Source organism: Salvelinus alpinus, chromosome 21, assembly GCF_045679555.1.
Source record: "Salvelinus alpinus chromosome 21, SLU_Salpinus.1, whole genome shotgun sequence".
Classification (NCBI taxonomy): domain Eukaryota; kingdom Metazoa; phylum Chordata; class Actinopteri; order Salmoniformes; family Salmonidae; genus Salvelinus; species Salvelinus alpinus.
In genome coordinates this window covers 4,405,262-4,426,094 of record NC_092106.1, presented here as the reverse complement: position 1 = coordinate 4,426,094, position 20,833 = coordinate 4,405,262, and the positions used below count along the sequence as shown (strand labels likewise).

General features: G+C 42.5%; 1 protein-coding gene across 1 annotated transcript in view; it reads left to right on the top strand.

Moving 5' to 3' along the window:
• Positions 1–20,361, top strand: part of LOC139547482 (zonadhesin-like) — a 51,316-nt gene extending 30,955 nt beyond the window's left edge. The window contains exons 29-49 of the mRNA XM_071356366.1: positions 1,656–1,801; positions 1,963–2,090; positions 3,713–3,860; positions 7,912–8,044; positions 8,147–8,308; positions 8,603–8,729; positions 9,198–9,409; positions 10,643–10,805; positions 11,288–11,370; positions 11,979–12,139; positions 12,443–12,572; positions 12,878–13,029; positions 13,918–13,984; positions 14,379–14,507; positions 16,342–16,665; positions 16,809–16,906; positions 17,002–17,117; positions 17,196–17,275; positions 17,442–17,476; positions 17,606–17,686; positions 17,832–20,361. Coding sequence (XP_071212467.1) covers positions 1,656–1,801; positions 1,963–2,090; positions 3,713–3,860; positions 7,912–8,044; positions 8,147–8,308; positions 8,603–8,729; positions 9,198–9,409; positions 10,643–10,805; positions 11,288–11,370; positions 11,979–12,139; positions 12,443–12,572; positions 12,878–13,029; positions 13,918–13,984; positions 14,379–14,507; positions 16,342–16,665; positions 16,809–16,906; positions 17,002–17,117; positions 17,196–17,275; positions 17,442–17,476; positions 17,606–17,686; positions 17,832–18,212 — 3,056 coding nt within the window. The 3' untranslated portion in view covers positions 18,213–20,361. The remainder of the gene's footprint in view (positions 1–1,655; positions 1,802–1,962; positions 2,091–3,712; positions 3,861–7,911; positions 8,045–8,146; positions 8,309–8,602; positions 8,730–9,197; positions 9,410–10,642; positions 10,806–11,287; positions 11,371–11,978; positions 12,140–12,442; positions 12,573–12,877; positions 13,030–13,917; positions 13,985–14,378; positions 14,508–16,341; positions 16,666–16,808; positions 16,907–17,001; positions 17,118–17,195; positions 17,276–17,441; positions 17,477–17,605; positions 17,687–17,831) is intronic.
• The last annotated feature ends 472 nt before the right edge of the window (positions 20,362–20,833 follow it).

Below are 20,833 nucleotides of genomic sequence, written 5' to 3'. Positions count from 1 at the left end.
ATTAGTGAGGTCGGGCACTGATGTTGGGCGATTAGGCCTGGCTCGGAGTCGGTGTTCCAATTCATCCCAAATGTGTACGATGTGGTTGATGTCAGGGCTCTGTGCAGGCCAGTCAACTTCTTTCACACCAATCTCGACAAACCATTTCTGTATTGACCTTGCTTTGTTCACAGGGGCATTGTCATGCTGAAACAGGAAAGGGCCTTCCCCAAACTGTTGCCACAAAGTTGGAAGCACAGAATCTTCTAGAATGTCATTGTATGCTGTAGCGTTAAGATTTCCCTTCACTGGAACGAAGGGGCCTCGGCCGAACCTTGAAAAACAGCCCCAGACCATTATTCCTCCTCCACTAAACTTTACAGTTGGCACTATGCATTCGGGCAGGTAGCGTTCTCCTGGCATCCGCCAAACCCAGATTTGTCTGTCGGACTGCCAGATAGTGTAGTGTGATTCATCACTCAAGAGAAAGCCTTTCCACTGCTCCAGAGTCCAATGGCGGTGAGCTTTACACCACTCTAGCCGACGCTTGGCATTGAGCATGGTGATCTTAGGCTTGTGTGCGGCTGCTCGGCCATAGAAACCCATTTCATTTGGCTCCCGACAAACAGTTCTTGTGCTGACGTTGCTTCCAGAGGCAGTTTGTAACTCTGTAGTGAGTGTTGCAACCGAAGAAAGACGTTTCTTACAGGCTACGCGCTTCGGCACTCGGCGTTCCCGTTCTGTGAACTTATGTGGCCTACCACTTCGAGGCTGAGCCGTTGTTGCTCCTAGACATTTCCACTTCTCAATAACAGCACTTACAGTTGACCATGGCAGGTCTAGCAGGGCAGAAATTTGATGAACTGACTTGTTGGAAAGGTTGCATCCTATGACGGTGCCACGTTGAAAGTCACTGAGCTCTTCAGTAAGGCCATTCTACTATCAGTGTTTGTCCATGGCGATTGCCTGGCCGTGTATTCGATTTTATACACCTGTCATCAACTGGTGTGGCTGAAATAGCTGACTCCACTTATTTGAAGGCGTGTCCACATACTTTTGTATATACTGTATAGTGTAATTATGCTTTTCATATCCTCTGTTACTAATAATGAAAGGGAGGACTGGAACACCACCAGACCCAGGCCATCAGTCTCTAAAACAGTTTGCAATGTTGCTGGAAATAATCCGGGAACCCCTGCGTTAAAGGTGAATCCCGTCTCTTTTAAAAAGTGCTTTTTGCTCCCCACACCAAATCAACATTTTCACCAAAGGAGATATGTCGTAACCTTTTTTTCGAGCCTTTTCCAGGAATACAAAATTACACCCAAAAAATTTAAGCAATTGTCTGAGGATATTGCTGGACCATCTGACATAAAAAGAAAAGGGGACAGTTTGATGAAGCTTTAACGAAAGATTTATGTAAAGGTCACGTGACATGATTGTCCAAAACACAGGGCCCTAAATATAAAATATGACTTGCATTTGATGTTGCCTCATATCAGTTTGAAAGTGTGCTTCAATGAGGCTGCATTTACCCAGACAGACCAATTCTGATCTTTCTTACCACTAACTGGCCTTTTCACAAACCAATTACCCATAATTGGGCAAAATAACAGACTTGGGCTGCCTGTATAAATGCAGCCTAAGTATCACATCTTGACTTAAATATACCACAGGGGCCCCTTCCTGCACCTGCCTTGGGAAGAACCGTGCTTTCCAGCACTCAGACGGCTCCTGTCTGTGTCGAACCGGCTTTATTTTCTACAACAATCTGGATTTCAAGAGCTCCAGCTCCGACAGTGAACTGGACTGCCAGCCTGAGGTTAGATTCAGCAATCAGTGTAGTCGGATGCATCTGTGTTTGGCTGCTCGGATACAGATGTAACCACACATGACACGTTTTAAAACTGTTCCTTGTGAGTCCATGTTTGTGTCCTGCTGCACTAATGGAGGCAATAAGAATAGGAATCCTCTCTGGACTAGGTGAACAAGCGCTGCAGTGCGGGACAGGTGCGTCTGGCTGCGTCCAGAGAGTGTGTCTCACCCTCTCACCACTCCTGTAACATCACCTGTGGACCTCAGGGGGGGAGTCTGGATGTGGAAATGGGCATGTGAGTACTCTGTCAACACAACAGTCCATGGAATATTTGCCATTTAGTAGAGACTTTTATCCAAAGTAACTTACAGTCATGCATGCATACATGTTTATGTATGGGTGGTCCTGGGAATCAAACCCACCATCCTGGTATCGCAAGCACCAAGCTCTACCAACTGAGCTACTGAGGACCACGTGTCTAATTTTTACCATGTCCAATATTTGTATTTTACTGTTTGCTTATTTAAAACTATCTCTGGTCTATTGAATTAACTGTAATATTGTTTAATGTTACAGTTGTCCAGTGTCCTTTTATCAACCGTCCTGTGTGGCTCAGTTGGTAAGAGTGTGTCGCTCGCAACTCAAGGTTGTTGGTTCAATCCCCGCAAGGATCACAAATACTTACGATGTACACTACGGTTCAAAAGTTTGGGGTCACTTAGAAATGTCCTTGTTTTTGAAAGAAAAACACATTTTTTGTACATTATAATTGATCAGAAATACATTGTAGACATTGTTAATGTTGTAAATTACTATTGTATCTGGAAACGGCTGATTTCTTAAATGGAATATCTACATAGGCGACTGCAAAACACCAGTCTCAACGTCAACAGTGAAGAGGCGACTCTGGGATGCTGGCCTTCTAGGCAGAGTTGCAAAGAAAAAGCCATATCTCAGACTGGCCAATAAAAATCAAAGATTAAGATGGGCAAAAGAACACAGACACTGGACAGAGGAACTCTGCCTAAAAGGCCAGCATCCCGGAGTCGCCTCTTCACTGTTGACGTTGAGACTGGCGTTTTGCGGGTACTATTTGATAAAGCTGCCAGTTGAGGACTTGTGAGGCGTCTGTTTCTCAAACTAGACACTCTAATGTACTTGTCCTCTTGGGGGGGCCTCCTTCTCCTCTTTCTATTCTGGTTAGAGCCAGTTTGCACTGTTCTGTGAAGGGAGTAGTACACAACGTTGTACGAGATCTTCAGTTCCTTGGCAATTTCTCGCATGAAATTGCCTTCATTTCTCAGAACAAGAATAGACTGATGAGTTTCAGAAGAACGTTCTTTGTTTCTGGCCATTTTGAGCCTGTAATCGAACCCACAAATGCTGATGCTCCAGATACTCACCTAGTCTGAGGACGGACAGTTTTATTGCTTCTTTAATCAGGACAACAGTTTTCAGCTGTGCTAACGTAATTGCAAAAGGGTTTTCTAATGTCCAATTAGCCTTTTAAAATGATAAACTTGGATTAGCTAACACAACGTGCCATTGGAACACAGGAGTGATGGTTTCTGATAATGGGCCTCTGTACGCCTATGTAGATATTCCATGAAAAATCAGCCGTTGCCAGCTACAATAATCATTTACAACATTAACAATGTCTACACTGTATTTCTGATCAATTTTATGTTATTTTAATGGACCAAAAATGTGCTCTTTTAAAAACAAAGACGGTACTAAGTGACCCCAAACTTTAGAACGGTAGTGTAAGTCGCTTTGGATAAAAGTGTCTGTTCAGTCGTATTTGTTTACAAGCAGATCTATTTTATATGAATCTATTCCATGATGTATAGTAGCCTATATACTGTAAATCCCTCCTTCTTCCAACTCAGTAGCTTAAAGTCTCTCTCCCCTCATCAGCTGCCACTGTGAGCGCTACGTATCAGCAGAGGAGCTGTGCAACACCTCGTGTCTATCCAGACTGCCCCACATCTCTGCCAGGCTCTCCCCAGACGGACCGCTGCTGCTGGGGATCAAAGAGCCAGATGAAAGCCGAGTGTGGAGCAGAGTGAGCACCACCACCACCAGCCACCACCGCATGCTTACTGTACAGCCTTATGGCCCGTTCCGTCTGGAACTTTCTGAGAAGTGACACACTCTGGGGACCTGACCTCCATCACATGACTGTGCCCAAAATTGCTTCAGTAGCCTCGAAACCATACTGTATGCGCTATAGCCAACTCTGGTGTCGTTGTGATGGCATGACATGTATGACACATGGTAATGTTTGAAATCTAGAGTTAGCTTCAGCACGTACAGTATGGACACAGAGATAGCTGCAGTGTGATCAGGGTTGGGGAGTAACGGTTCACATGTAATCTGTTACATGTAAGGGACGACAAAAAAAAGGTTAACTGTAATCCTTTACATCAACAAACATATTGTAATCAGATTACAGATACTTTAGAAAACCGACATGATTACTTCGAGGATTACTTTTGACACTTCTCTGTTTCGTCAATGACATTCAAATCAGCATTGAAAAAAGGCGCGAGTTTAAGTTTGTCAGAGACCACAATGATCGCACACCAAATGTGTTTGATGGATCACAGGAAAGGAGCAGGAATAGGCTTTTGTAGGCTACAGTCCAAGCTATGTCTTCCAATGGGGCGACTGCTGTCGGCATCCAAAGATTATCCAACTTGAATAAACGCTTGGTGGAAAGGATGACAGCAGTGGTGTAGTCTATGGCGATACGGATATCACTTATTATTGATATCTACATAGCGCATTGATGTGAATCACACTGCTGCTCTCTCATTTAGCCGTTTGCGCCTTACGGACTGTGCTTGTTGTGAATGGCTGTTCACAAATCTAAATGTGTATTTGAACCTAATATTGGTTGAATTCAAGACGTTTAAGCTGCCTATCAATCATTGTTTTTGAAACCAATCGATAGCCAGGGGGAAAATGTGCTCTCACAATAGCTGTGTAGTGCGGATCCCGGGCTATGGAATAAAAGTGGGGCTTTAATTGCTCAATCTAATTCATGCTGATACAAATCTAAATCCACAGGCCTAATGGATACATGCTCAAACTCGCACGCTTTTGATAGACTTAAAGGGGCAATCTGTAGTTGCTACATCCATTGTTGGACTTGTGAATTATATATATACAGCACCAGTCAAAAGTTTGGACACACCTACTCATTCAAGGGTTTTTCTTGATTTGTACTATTTTCTATATTGTAGAATAATAGTGAAGACATCAAAACTATGAAATAACACATATGGAATCATGTAGTAACCAAAAAAGGGTTATACAAATTCTTCAAAGTAGCCACCCACTGCCTAGATGACAGCTTTGCACACTCTTGACATTCTCTCAACCAGCTTCATGAGGAATGCTTTTCCAACAGTCTTGAAGGCGTTCCCACATATGCCAAGCACTTGTTGGCTGCTTTCCTTCACTCTGCGGTCCAACTCATCCTAAACCATCTCAATTGGGTTGAGGTCGGGGGATGGTGGAGGTCAGGTCATCTGATGCAGCACTCCATCACTCTCTTTCTTGGTCAAATAGACCTTACACAGCCTGGAGGTGTGTTTGGTCATTTTCCTGGTGAAAAACAAATGATAGACCCCCATGATAGTCCCCTAAGTGCAAACCAGATAGGATGGTGTATCGCTGCAGAATGCTGTGGTAGCCATGCTGGTTAAGTGTGCCTTGAATTTAAAAAAAACTGACAGTGTAACCAGCAAAGCACCCCAACACCATCATACCTCCTCCATGCTTCTTGGTGGGAACCACACACGCAGAGATAATCCGTTCACCTACTCTGCATCTCACAAAGAAACGGCGATTGGAACCAAAAATCTCAAATTTGGACTCATCAGACCAAAGGACAGATTTCCACCAGTCTGATGTCCATTGCTCATGTTTCTTTGCCCAAGGAAGTCTCTTCTTATTGTTGTTGATTTTTAGTAGTGGTTTCTTTGCAGCAATTTGACCATGAAGGCCTGATTCATGCAGTCTCCTCTGAACAGTTGATGTTGAGATGTGTCTGTTACTTGAACTTTGTGAAGAATTTATTTGGGCTGAAATTTCTGAGGCTGGTAACTCTAATAAACTTATCCTCTGTGGCAGAGGTAACTCTGGGTCTTACTTTCCTGTGGTGGTCCTCATGAGAGCCAGTTTCATCATAGCGCTTGATGGTTTTTGCGACTGCACTTCAAAGTTCTTGACATTTTTCAGATTGACTGACCTTTATGTCTTAAACTATAGATGGACTTTCGTTTCTCTTTGCTTATTTGAGCTGTTCTTGCCGTAATAAGCGCATGGTCTTTTACCAAATAGCGCTATCTTCTTTATACCAACCCTACCTTGTCACAACACAATTGATTGTCTCAAATGCATTAAGGAAGAAAGAAATTCCACAAATTAACTTTTAACAAGGCATACCTGTTAATTGAAATGCATTCCAGGTGACTACCTCATGAAGCTGGTAGAGAGAATGCCAAGCATTTGCAAAGCTGTCATCAAGGCAATGGGTGGCTACTTTGAAGAATCTCAAATATAAAATATATTTAGATTTGTTTAACACTTTTTTGGTTACTACATGATTCCATATGTGTTATTTCATAGTTTTAATGTCTTCACTATTATTCTACTGTACAATGTAGAAAATAGTAAAAATAAAGAAAAACCCTTGAATGATGAGTTGGTGTGTCCAAACTTTTGACTGGTACTGTATATATTTCCATTGATTCTTGAAGAATATAACTTATAAATATCTCATGAGCTTAGTTCAACTGTCACACTCCATGACAACCCACCATATAAGCTTGTTTTACTCCAATGTTTGTAAACATTGTAAATGTAAACAAACATTGTATAGCCTCATAACATTGTTAAAACAATCATTTTGATATAATGGATGGTCAGTCCTTGCATCCATAGCTCTGTCTATTAATCTGAGAGTGGTTACATTTCTCCAGGCCCATCCTTCAGCTTTTTACCAAAACAGAGGTGGGGCAACCATTTTGTTATTGTTTCATCTGTGGATTTGCCATTTAAACAACTGCATATTATCAAGATATCAAAGTGTCACCAACAAAAAGGTAAACAGTAGGCCTATAGCAAATGCAGCATATGGCATGCATTTTTCACATGTAAATAGCACTTTACAGTAGTGCTCAAAGCATGCCATTCCATGAGCGCGGCATTTATTTTTCAACTCGAATCAATGAGCCCAATCAGTCCACAATGACAACAAAATCATAAACAACAGAGTAGGGCTGGCTAATAAGTCCTTCGTTTTGGGGTGACACTCAGGTAAAACAATTTGGCTAATCTATACTTCTACATTTCCAAGTCCTATTCTTGAAGATCAAGGGGTATAACATTTATTGGAACGACTGTTTTTTTAATGTAAAGATATAATTTAATCGTATTATTATATGTAGTAGAAAGCGATGGGTTAGAAGAAGCCTACATAACCAACCCATAAAGTCAAATGTAACATCCATATATGGCCAGCTATGTAAACTTTAACATTGATTTATCCTGCAATAGATGTTGTTCAATTGGTAACATACATTTTTGTGTTCTTCTAATGCCTCTTAAGGGGTAAGTCATCTTAAAGTAACTGAATGTAATCAGATTACGTTACTGAGTTTGGATAATCCAAAAGTTACATTACTGATTACATTTTTGGACAGGTAACTAGTAACTGTAACGGATTACATTTAGAAAGTAACCTACCCACCCTGTGTTTGACGACTTGACTCTTAAAGCTGTTGTATCCTTGGGGTAGCCTTGTGGTGAAGAAAAATAGTATGGATCAGAGTTGGGGTCAATTCCTTTTCAATTCAGTCAATTCAGGAAGTAGACTGAAATTCCAAATCCTAATGTTTCCTCATAGAAGAGCATTTGGGGAAAATTGGAATGGGAAATTGAAATTTACTTCCTAAATTGACATGGAATTGACCCCAATGCTGGTATCGATTAATTTGTATTATTTACACGGGAATATAGCAGACAAATTCAATCATTATTATTATTATCCATTTACTCCAATTATCATTAGATCCTTAATGACATGTATCCTTTCTTTCCTGTAGAAAATGCTGGATGTTTTGGGACCAGACGTCCATGTGACGAACATTGGAAACATCCATTTTGTTCAATTTGATTCTGAAGGTGTATTTGGTTGGATTCTGATGGACCGAAATGTTGTTGAAATGACCCTGACAGGTAATTGAGTTTGATTGAATTACGTCAGTTTCTGTTATATGTATCTCAGCCATTTCTTAAAGCAAAGCTGTATATTTTCAATAGTTCATTATTTGCCTGCAGCGGAGCCAATTGAATTTATTGACAGGCGATCAAGGAAGAGGAGGGATCTGGAATCCAAGGCAGAACTTCTACACTCCGATGTCCTCCCTCGTATCCCCAACCCCATAGCATGCCTCTCCTCCAATGACATGCTCATCTTCCAGCTCACCATCAACTACAATGGTATGTCATTCTTTCAACCTCTATTTCAAACATTCCCCTGGGCTCTAACTTAAAGGGGTAGTTCACTTGTTTGAAGTTTTTGCTTATTTCTTTAGTAGTCCAATCTGTTTTTTGAATTTGTTTGCTGGGTATTTAGCGAAGTACATAATCTCCTGGCTAGCATTTTTGTAGCATGTAAGAACGCTAGTGGAAACGGATTGTATCATCTTGAGGTAAACTTCATAAAGTTAACTATCCCTTTAACTATTCTGTTTTGCGACATTCCTATTTTATTACAATTCATTTTGAAACCAGACCGTCACCTCAGCCACTTCCCAGTGTATCAGAAAGACCATCTCTTCAATAGCAACCCTAGCTGGGACTTTGGGGCCTTCCGGCGGCTAGAGCGACTCATGAAGCAGACTCAGTTCAACTCGACCAGGTATGAAGGTACCTTATGGCCTTCAGTCTTCCGTTAGGTCATATTAGATTCACATTAGCAATGTAAAGCATCTGTTCTCTAATTGTGGCTGTGCCCAAAATGGCACCCTATTCCCTATATAGCCCAAAGTAATGCACTATAAAGGCAATAGATAGGGAATCAGATTTTCTTAGTGACTCTTCTTTTACCATATGTATGCCCACATGTTCCCTGAGACAGGGAACTATGTGAATGGGCTCTGGGAAAAAGTAGTGCACTATATACAATCTTAGGAAAAAAAGTGCTATCTAGAACCTTGAAATGTTCTTTGGCATTCCTCATAGGAGAACCATATGAAGAACCCATTTTGGTTCCAGGTAGAACCCCTTTGGTTCCATGTAGAACCCTTTCCACAGAGGGTTCTACCTGGAACCAAAATGGGTTCTTCAATGGCGTGCTTTTCAGATTCGTCTCCTCTTTTCCCATTAGATTTGCACACGTGTTCTCGGAGACGGGGAAGTATGTGTTCCTGGACAACGCCATTCCAGAGTGGAGTCTAGTGGTGGTGGTCAGTGAGAGAGGGACAGAGTGTGACCCCACTGCAGCCGTTTTCCAGCCCATGACACCCGCCCAACTGGTCAAGCACGGGGTCATCAAACAACACCGGCTCAACCTGCTGCCTGACTGGGGCGCCATCGTAGGTGAGGTACACTCTGCGTGCATTTCAAATAGCACTCTATTCCCTATTTATGGTGCATTTCCTCCCTGTTAAACATCTTCACACAAAGCACCTGTTTTGATTATTCAGAGGTTGTAGACACGTCTCTTTTCAAGTCCCAATAATCACCCTGGGTGATGAAAACACAATTCCCAAAATATCACTAGTGCTTAAAACCCAAAAGGGCTGGAGTGACATCTATGGAAAAACCCCGTTAGTGCACTGCTTTTGACCAGGGCCCACAGGGCTCTGGTCAAAAGTAGTGCTCTCTATAGGGTATAGGGTGCCATTTGGGATTCAGCCACTGACCATTCACATCTGAAATTATATGTAATCAATAACAACACATAAAGAGAGAAGAGAAATCAAGGCACAGGCCCAGAGTAGAGAATCATAGACTGATTCTTTGGTGGGAATCGATTTTGAATGTGCATTATCACCCTCCTGTTTTTCTTTGAATTGATTGGTGAACAATTTATTTTCCCCTCTGTGTTTAAATTCTGTGTTCCACTTCTCCATGTCACTGATAACCAATTCATAAGCAGTTTGTCATGCAGCAAGAGAGAACTACTGTAGGTACTGCTGAGCAGAAAAAAGAGAGGGAGTATACGGGCTGCTTTGATTCTGTGAAAAATACAAAAGCTAACAAAAAGATGCTCAATGGTTCAAAGGGTTTGAATAGATTTAAGAACAGGTTAAGTGGAGCCTCATCTCTTAAAACCAGTAAACCAGAACGAAAGTAACAAAAAAGGTACTATAGAGCAGGGTTTCCCAAACTCGGTCCTGGGGCCCCTCTTGGGAGCACGTTTTGGTTTTTGAATCAGCTGTGTAGTGGTGGCACAAAACGTGCACCCGGGGGGGGGGCAAGGACCGAGTTTGGGACACACTTCTATAGAGCACAACTGGTTACCAATCTCTGTGCACTTCTGTCATATGGCATGACACACTTTACACTACATATTGTAGCCATGTGTATATGTCAGTTCCTCCACAGGAAAATACAGTTATTTGAATTTGAATTTAGGGTCATTTTGCTTCAAACAAATTTGGGTGCAATCAAGTAGCTTAATTTCTCAGAGATCAAATTATATTTCAACAAAAAAGTGTTGCAGGAATGTTTATATGATCTTTTTAAACTACAGAAACCTTTAGAACAACCTGAAATAGTGGGTGTCGTGACTTGCTGAATTGACGTGGAATGAATGACTCACTCTAGGTGTCCTGAGTCTCCTGCTTGTGCTGATCCTGGTGCTCACCACCACAGCTCTGGTTCTGAAGCCCAGTCGGGCCAAGCTGGTGTGCCAGGGCAAACTGAGGCCTAAGTGGCGGAGCCTGGGAGAGCCCATCCCTCCAGTGGAATACGTCTACAGTGGAGAAAGGTCAGCCAGACGCAACCAAACGATCAATACCGGTTTATTCTATTAGCTTTTATTAGCTTGGCTAATAGCTTTCAGGGAGTGGGCCAACCATTTATCTGATATGCGATCTTACCACTGTTATGATTGAGAGTTGGTAGATAGCAGGGAGTGGCTCTACTAACAGCTCTCTGGTCAGAATTCAATCATGGCAGATAATAGGTTCTCTGAATTGTATTTTCAGAGGTGTATTTGATTTGCACTGCAGCATGTCCCTTACAAATCAGCAGTCCTGTGGCATGACCCATTTCATTCTGATGGTGAGCACGGCTGAGAAGTCTTCAGGTGCGTCATGCAACAGGACTGTTGTTTTTTACAAATCAAGTCAACTCCATCCATCTGACCAGGGGACACCTTGCTGTGCAAGTGAAACTCTGCTCCGAAAACCTCCTTCTGAAAAAAAACCATCTACAATGATTGACTTTTCTCTTTTGTTTGTGTCTCAGCCTGAATGGCCAGGGGGTGCTGGGCTGCAGGGGAGTCGGAGAGGGGGCTGAGGCTGAGGAGCCTGCAGTCTGCCGTGGAGGAGGTGACTAACTCGGATTACTCACTGCATTAATGATGACAGGTTCATAGTCTCAAAACCACCCATGGTACATATACGGTCACGTACAAGGTTATTTACCCCTCTAGATGAATAGTTGACGTTTTTGACTGTACCCAAATATCATAGACCCTGAAATACCATGGATAAAGGGGTGACAGGTAGCCTAGTGGTTAGAGCGTTGTTGCTGGCCGTGAGCTGACAAGTGGAGAAAAAAAATCTCTCGTTCTGCCCCTGAGCAAGGCAATTAACCCGCTATTCCCCGGGTGCCGTGGATGTCGATTAAGGCAGCCCCCCCCCCCCTCCCCGCACCTCTCTGATTCAGAGGTGTTGGGTTAACTGCGGAAGACACATTTGAGTTATACAACTGACTAGGTATCCCCCTTTCCGAATGGTTTCAGGAGTATATTGCTCTGCCATTTCCATTTTGGATCGATTATCCATTTTATACCAAAATCCAACTCAAGGATGACGACAGTGCTAAACCATGATAATGTACTAGTGAGGCTATTTCCCTCTAGATCAATTACATTTTCAGTAGTCTTGCGTTGGAATTTCAAGTGATTATTATTATCCACAAATGCTACCCCAAGGATACATAACTGGGAAGTTTGAGCTGGAGGAATTCAACGTGAAAACTCTCTACGACAAGCTGGAGGATCAGAACCTGCATTTGGCGTCCCAGCTGGCCAGGCACCGCAAGGACACCCAAGAGTTCTACCGAAATATCTGTCAACAAACAGATGCGCTGAGGGTATGAAAAATATGGCATAATAGGACAGGAGAAACGTAGCAGACCTGCGTTCAACTACTATTTGAAATCTTTCACATACTTTAGCCTGCCTGAACGGCCAGGTGGGCAAGGTTTGCACTTTTGGGACTATTCTATTGGTTCCATTGCAACAGCCATGGTCAAGTGTTTTAAATCATTTCAAGTAGTATTTCAACCCAGGTCTAGATATTGTCCCCCTAGAATCTGTAAAGTGACAGAACATAAACAATCATTAGACCCATCGGTCCTTTGAACGGCGTAACTAGTGGTTTTATGTCGTACTAGGATGTTCTGGAGAACATGGAACCCAAAAAGTTGGGTCTGTTGAAAGAGCTATTGGAACGCGATGCCTTGCAGAATGATCCATACACCAATACGGATTCAGACGGGGACGGGCATATCCAATCAACAAAAGGTACGACTTAATGATGCCAATCAGTGGCCAATAATACATTTATTAACTGCTATACTGTAAAATCATCTGCCTACAGAGGTAACGTCTCAGAGATAACGTATTGCTTTGCTATACTATGACCAGCATTTGATCCAACACAGATTTAAGACCAGCGCACAGCGATAGACCTTTAAGGGCAATTTCCCTGATGTTTGCAGAAATCACTTTCTACTGTAAACTTTGTGGATGTCGGCTCAAGGCAACTGCGGTGCACAGGTCTTTTTTTTCTGCACTGATCTGAATCCCAACCTTTGACCTGTGAGCAGAACCGTCAGTGGTGCTGATGGGAGCTGTAGTCAGAGCTTTGGAGGCAGTCCTGTACAGACTTAGTGGAGAGAGCTGGCAGCAGCATGACATGACCGCAGCACACTGCCACACAGACACCAGGGAGTGTGAGCTGCACACAGGCTACACACAGGTAAATGGCTATCACTTCCAAAGGTTATATATACACTCGGTCGCCAGTTTATTAGGTACACCGCCCAGTTCACGTGGCCATGGCTTCCTATATAAAGTAGGCAGGCAGGCATTCAGACATTCAGTTACTGTTCGATTGATCGTTAGAATGGTCAAAACGAGTGACCTAAGCGACTTTGAGTGTGGTATGTACCACACTCAAAGTCGCTTAGGTCACTCGTTTTGACGATTCTAACGGTCCCAGTATCTCAGAAACGGCCCGGCCTCCTGGGCTTTTCACTCACGAGTGTCTAGGGTTTACAGAGAATGGTGCGACAAACAAAAAACATTCAGTCAGCGTCAGTCCTGTGGGCAAAAACAGTTTTTTGATGAGAGTCAGGGTTTGGCGTAAGCAGCATGAGTCCATGGCCCCATCCTGCCTGGTGTCAACGGCGGTGGTGTAATGTTGTGGGGAATGTTTTCCTGGCACACGTAAGGTCCCTTGACACCAGTCGAGCAATGTTTCCATGCCCAAATAATTCAGGGTGTTCTGGAGGCAAAGGGAGGTCGTTCCCCGGTACTAATTGGGTGTACCTAATAAACTGGCCACTTAGTATAGCTAATAATGCTTTGTATCAGACAAGCACCCCATTGTAATGTAATAATAATATATGCCATTTAGTAGGCTCTTTATCCAAAGCGTGGATACATTTTTAACGTATGGGTGGTTCAGGGAATCGAACCAACTATCCTGTCAATCCAGGCGCCTTGCTTTACCAACTGAGCTACAGAGGACCACAACCATTCACCAGCATATCTGTATTTACATCCAAAGGTTGTCAATCAAAAGAAATATGGGATGTGGATATTGTGAATACTAATAACTAATTATATTATTTTCGGTTTTTAGTTTTCCTCAGCCAACATGACCAAACCTGCATCAGGCCATGAGACAGGACCACCACCTCATGATCTAGGTAGGATATAGACACTGTTCAAATCGTTCCCCTCATGTACACCTATAGTCTTATTCACCAGCTGTGAGTATATTTCTACACAACTTCTTATATGAATGATTAGAAGAGCCAGGCATATTGCGAGGATATGTTACCTCAGCCCACTGCAAATTCAGTAGACAGTGTTAAGTTATGAAGTGAGGAGACACGGACACCGCAGTCGGGCCACATCTAGGAACAGTGGTTTTGTTTATTCAACCTGAATGACTTTAATGCTTTTCAACACAGTATTTTTTTTTTTACTCGGTCAACTTGCTTCGCCCTATGAAGTGGGACATGCAACTACTCCCACACATATAGGACTTTGCAGTGTTGTGCATTAACTTCCAACTTATCTTCTGCTCTTCTGTACTAGTACACCTACAGAGCACAGCCCCCTGTCTGAGTGAACAGGACCTGTCCAAACTAGTGGCAATGACCCCTCTGTCCAGGACCCTGCAGGAGATACAGGAGTCCCTCCAGAACCTATCTGGTGTAGACAGAGGTTAGGGACAGCTTGAACCTCTCTAATGCTCCATGCTTCTCTTCTCCCGAGAGAAGAGATAATCCTCTGTAACTGTTGATTGAAATGTTGGAGATAACAACTGGGACTCGAGACGGGACTCGAGTCCAAGGCAATATTGACTAGAGTGCCCATCATGGGCTATGGTCAATTGTACTGTCAATCAATGAATGCTGCATGTTACTTTTATTCACAGTATACGGTACAAGTCAAAGGTTTGGACACACCTACTCATTCAAGAGTTTTTCTGTATTTTTTTCTATTTTCTATATTGTAGAACATCAGTGAAGACATCAAAACTATGAAGTAACACGTATAGAATCATGTAGTAACCAAAAAAGTGTTAAACAAATCTAGATTCTTCAAAGTAGCCACCCTTTGCCTTGATGACAGCTTTGCACACTCTTGACATTCTCTCAACCAGCTTCATGAGGTAGTCACCTGGAATGCATTTTCAATTAACAGGTATGCCTTGTTAAAAGTTAATTTGTGAATGTCTTTGGTCCAATTTGGTCCATTCAGTTGTGTCGTGACAAGGTAGGGTTGGTATACAGAACATAGCCCTATTTGGTAAAAGACCAAGTCCATATTATGGCATGAACAGCTCAAATAAACAAAGAGAAACGACAGTCCATCATTACTTTAAGACATGAAGGTCAGTCAATCTGGAAAACTTAAAGAACTTTGAAAGTTTCTTCAAGTGCAGTTGCAAAAGCCATCAAGCGCTATGATGAAACTGACTCTCATGAGGACCGCCACAGGAAAGGAAGACCCAGAGTTACCTCTGTTGCTGAGGATAAGTTCATTAGAGTTACCAGCCTCGGAAATTGCAGCCCAAATAAACGCTTCACAGAGTTCAAGTAACAGACACGTCTCAACATGAACTGTTCAGAGGAGACTGTGTGAATCAGGCCTTCGTGGTTGAATTGCTGCAAAGAAACCACTACTAAAGGACACCAATAAGAAGAAGAGACTTGGTTGGGCCAAGAAACACGAGCAATGGACATTAGAGAGGTGGAAATCTATCCTTTGGTCTGATGAGTCAAAATTGAGATATATGGTTTCAACCACCGTGTCTTTGAGAGACACAGAGTAGGGGAACAGATGATCTCCACATGTGTGATTCCCACCGTGAAGCATGGAGGAAGAGGTCTGATGATGTGGTGGTGCTTTGCTGGTGACACTGTCAGTGATTTATTTAGAATTTAAGGCACACTTAACCAGCATGGCTACCACAGCATTCTGCAGCGATACGCCATCCCATCTGGTTTGCGCTTAGTGGGACTATAATTTGTTTTTCACCAGGACAATGACCCAACACACCTCCAGGCTGTGTAAGGGCTATTTGACCAAGACGGAGAGGGATGGAGTGCTGCATCAAATGACCCGGCCTCCAATCACACGACCTCAACCCAATTTAGATGGTTTGGGATGAGTTGGACCGCAGAGTGAAGCAAAGCAGCCAACAAGTGCTCAGCATATGTGGGAACTCCTTCAAGACTGTTAGAAAAGCATTCCAGGTGAAGCTGGTTGAGAGAATGCCAAGAGTGTGCAAAGCTGTCATCAAAGCAAAGGGTTGCTACTTTGAAGAATCTCAAATATAAAATATATTTTGATTTGTATAACACTTTTTTGGTTACTACATGATTCTATATGTGTTATTTCATATTATTCTACACTGTAGAAAATAGTAAAAATAAAGAAAAACCCTTGAATGAGTAGGTGTGTCCAAACTTTTGACTGGTACTGTATATCTGCTTAGCTGACTAGTACAGTACACTAGTGATGTCCTCTGACACTACAGTTTGTATTCCAGCCAGTACTGACAAGACCACAGAGGACCCAGCAGTGCACCTGATTCCCGTTGCCCTGGACAACCTCTCCCCACAGCACTTTGCCATCTTCCTGTTCGGCTGTCATGTTGTGAAACTGCTTTGCAACACCCAAATCTTTCCCCCTGTCATGCTGCTTCTGTCCAAAACGGTTCCTGTCTCAGCCTACGAGGGCCTGGTGTCACACTGCAATGGGGACTTTTATTTTGACACCACCAACCAGATTCTGTATCTCTGTGAGGCAAAGCTTGAGAGTGTGGGACAGTTTATTGCCACTCTCCTACAGTCTATGGCCTATATTGCTTCAGGTAAATAGATAATAATGTTGTGAAGCATGGTCACGTCTTAAGCGGTATGAATTGTTATGTTACTTCGGATTTTTGTTGTACTATTTTGTTGTTGATGTTCTCCCACAGTAGGTTTATCATGTCAGATGAATGTCCTGTATTAGGTTCCAAGCCTGAGAGCTTCATGCAAGTCCTCCATCATGCCATCTCTGCTTTGAGCCTTCAGCTGTTCAACGCCTCTTTCAGATATGATGCAAACAAGGTAGGAAGCCTTGACGTTTCTGGAACCCATTGATTCACAGGTAAATATACTGTACTGTTGAGTGCAGCGGGCAGACTTGTGCCTTACTTTTACAGGCGAAGAGGGACACCTCACTGACCTCAGACCAGTCTCCTGGGAAGTTAGTAGAGGACTTTCTCAATGTCCGTGTCCCCACTGAAAGCCAGTTCACAGAGCACCTCTTGTCAGACAGGTTTGTGTTTGCACTTTTGACAATGACCTCATAAAAACATTTACAAAATGTTTACAATCCTTTACAATTTTATTTTAGACTCCAGCGATATAAGTATTTCAATGTGGAGCAAATCATGCGGGATCTTAAGCAATTTCCAGCAGAGGACACTGAAAAGGGTAACCTGTTTTGATAATATTAGGTCTATATCATATGCACGTACTGTGAAAACAGTAAGAATGTGTTGTTCTGTATTGAACTATATAGAAATATGTATTACAAAAATATATTTAGGTACGTACTGTGTATTGCAAAGCCCATGTATGTCCTCAATCTATTTTTCAGGACCTTCTCAACAATGTTTAAGAACACCTGTCCACGTAAGTTATGTTTTCCTGCAGTGAATTTCCACATTGAGCCATTGTACTGTACATGTTGTTTATAACTTACTTCACAATCCCCTCAGGAGGATTATTGAGTTGATGGTTGCTTGCTTCTCTCTGTCGAAGGCTCACTGTTTGGAGAAGGAGATGGACCATCTGAATGAGGTTTTCCTGCAGCTCAGCGTTCAACTCCAGAAGAGGACCCAGGTGAAGACGTGGCTGAAGCAGAGACAGCAAGGCTTTGACCAAACCTCAAATGTTTCTGGTTTGCATCATAAGCCTCTTTAATTGAACATTTGAAATTCTGATGCTGTGGTGACTCTCTCTCGTTCTCTCCCTCCGTTCCTTCCAGGGTGCAACACCCGAGAAGGCCCTGAGTCGTAATGGAACAATGATGTTAGAGCTGAAGAGACAGTATGTATCCCAGAGGCTCAACGAGCTGCAAATCAGATTAAATGGGATGAGCCGGCGCCAGCTAGACGGCCACAGTCCAGAGGAAGAGGAGCAGACCCGAGATCACCCACAACCAGAGCCAGACAACTATAGATCAGACGGTCAGGAGGAACAAGATCATTCTCTAGACCAGGAGGACCTAGACAGCAGGGTACCAAAGAACCATAAACTAGAAAATAACCAGAGCCCGTACAATCAGGAAGTAGAAAGCCAGGGACCAAGCAGTCAGATGACAAGCATGGGTAAAACAGGCTTCAGAGAACTAGATGTATGGGAATAAGCCAGCATGTGACAATGGGATACTGGTTGTGTGGTTTTGGTGTGATTTGTCTCGTGATTTTGTAGATTACATGTACAGTTTAGTGTGAATAATAGATGTATAATAGGTTCGTCACATCTGATTTAATCAAACTGATCATTTTCATTGGAGTGATATTTATTAAAGATATGAATTGTGCTTTCACCACAATGTCACCAGGTAGAAATACTTTCCAGGTCCATCCCCCTCCATGTCTTTCAAGCTTCAGCCACCGCTGTCAAATCAAAACATCACCGTCTCATTGGATGACCAGTCCGCTCTTGCGCCTGCTTCTCTTTGTTTCAACCCAAACATCTTTGTACGAAGTGACCCAGATCCTTTCAGGAGTATTTATGAATATTTTATTACACAATATTCTTTCGTCCGTTTATGGTCCTTTCCGTCTCTCTCTCCGAGCAGCGGTAAATGTATCAGCATCACTCCAACCCCTGGACCCGTTCCAAGCTGAGTAATCAAGACAATATAAGTGCTGCATGATAGTTCATCCACAGGGCACTCTGCTAATAGAAAAGGAGTATTCCTACAGGGGGGTGGGCTTAGACTGTGAGCAGATTGAGGAGGTCAGCTGGACCAATCTTCAAAGGCTGTTAGTATCAGTTCCCACGACTTGGTGACAAGTCCCGGGTTAAAGCTGCCTGACAGCCCCTATCGTGGAGATTAGAAACAATGTCTCACTGAATATCATATCTCACACCACCCACTATCTGACTACTTGTCATACCTCTCTCAGCTGGCACTGGCACTGTGCTCTTAGAAAAAAGGGTTGCCAAAGGGTTCTTTGTGGAGGGGTAAGCCGAAGAAGCCTTTATGGTTGTAGGTAGCACCTTTTCTTCTGAGAGTGTAAACCAGCATACGTCTTTCTCGTGTAAGGACTTGCAATGTTTCAGTATTATTTCTGCTCTAGTTGCTTAAACAACGACTACACTATGTTATTTATAGAAAGGAAAGCCCTGTGTATGTTTTTGTCCTCAGGTTGGCATGATGTTACCTTTTGCCAGCTGCTAATGGAGCCCACAACTATTCCTGTCCCATCACTGTCTGTCGATAACAAATGGATAGCTGCAATACAGAGTGCATGATACAAACACAAAATGCTTGTTACAAATGTTATTTGAACTTGTTTGGTCATTAGTGTTTTGTTTGGAGCAGCACACATTTAGGAGGAAACGCATTTGATATGGAAGATTTTATCAGGATCCCATGGATACAGACTCACTAAGTTTTGCCCTCTGATTTATTTGGGGGGCGGGGGATACTGCTGTGTTACATACAATTAAAGAGTTATATTTGTTGCAGTTATAAAATCTCATATTGTGGTACATCAATATCAGTAATGCCACCCAAAAAATGCTCCATAACATAGATCAGACCCCTTCAAAATCTAGCCTCCTCTTCAAATAGGATTGTGTAACCCCCATATGCATGTTTTGTATTGAACATCTGTACTACACTACTGGGGATAAATATATTGTCTACTTTTCATTAATTCAGCACTGAGTTTCATTAATTAAAACGTTTCTATAGTTTCTGGACAGATTTCACGGTTAAGTTCCAACATTTTCCATCAGTGTCCACATGCTGTAATCATGTTGTAATCTTGAAATCCCTCCAAATCCCTGGGAATATGTTGCCCCGGACGCCGGCCAATAGTTTAAAAAAATTAAACGTTTGAACAATGCGTTTTAATGTTTTTTTCAATGTTTGACTAAATCTTAAAAAAAAATTAAAATTAACATTTGAGGCAAAACATTTGTATTTTTAAACATTTGAATTTTTTTTTTACAGTGTTTCTTATTGGACAATTTCCTACAGTACAGTACTTTCCTGTCTCACTCTGTTTCAAAAAACATTTTCTCCTTACCGAACACCACTCGCTAGTTTTCCATTTTCGGTCATCCCAATTCAGGTTCACAATCTCATATTTCTGCTGAGCCTCAGTGTCATTTTACCGGTGCATCCATTTACCGGTTGGGTGTCTATGTCTAATCAGTCTACTTTACTGTAAATAGGCCACCAGTGATTTGCTTGGAGTGCATTACCACCACCCTCAAAGCTTAGTGGTGTGTGTACCTTCATTAGGAAATGGATTACTTGACTTTCACCCTACACAGTACCCACTGGGCACAGACGTCAGTTCACTGTCTATTCCACGTTAGTTTAATGTAATTTCATTGAAATGACGTGGAATCAACATTGATTCAACCAGTTTGTGCACAGTGGGTAGGAACACATCTATTTGTTTTGTTCTTGGAGATGAGCATGATAAACAAACCAGTTTGGTTTCTCTTTCTCAGAGCTGAGATCCTCCTGTGTTAGTCTACAGGTTTTGCCTTTTCTCTGCCTTGTTCCCATCATCCTGTCCTTCTGCATCACCGTTACCATGGTTCCCTTATCTGTGGGATGTGGCGGTGGCAGCCACCAGGCCTGCCGTATTTAGTCTGTGTCTGAGACTCACCCAGCTTGCTGGCAACATCACTTCTGTTCCACTGCCATTTATGTGTTTTCATTATAAATAATATGCTGTGGAATTAGTCACTCAAATTATGATTGCTGCCTACTTGCTTGATGGCATGTACTGTATA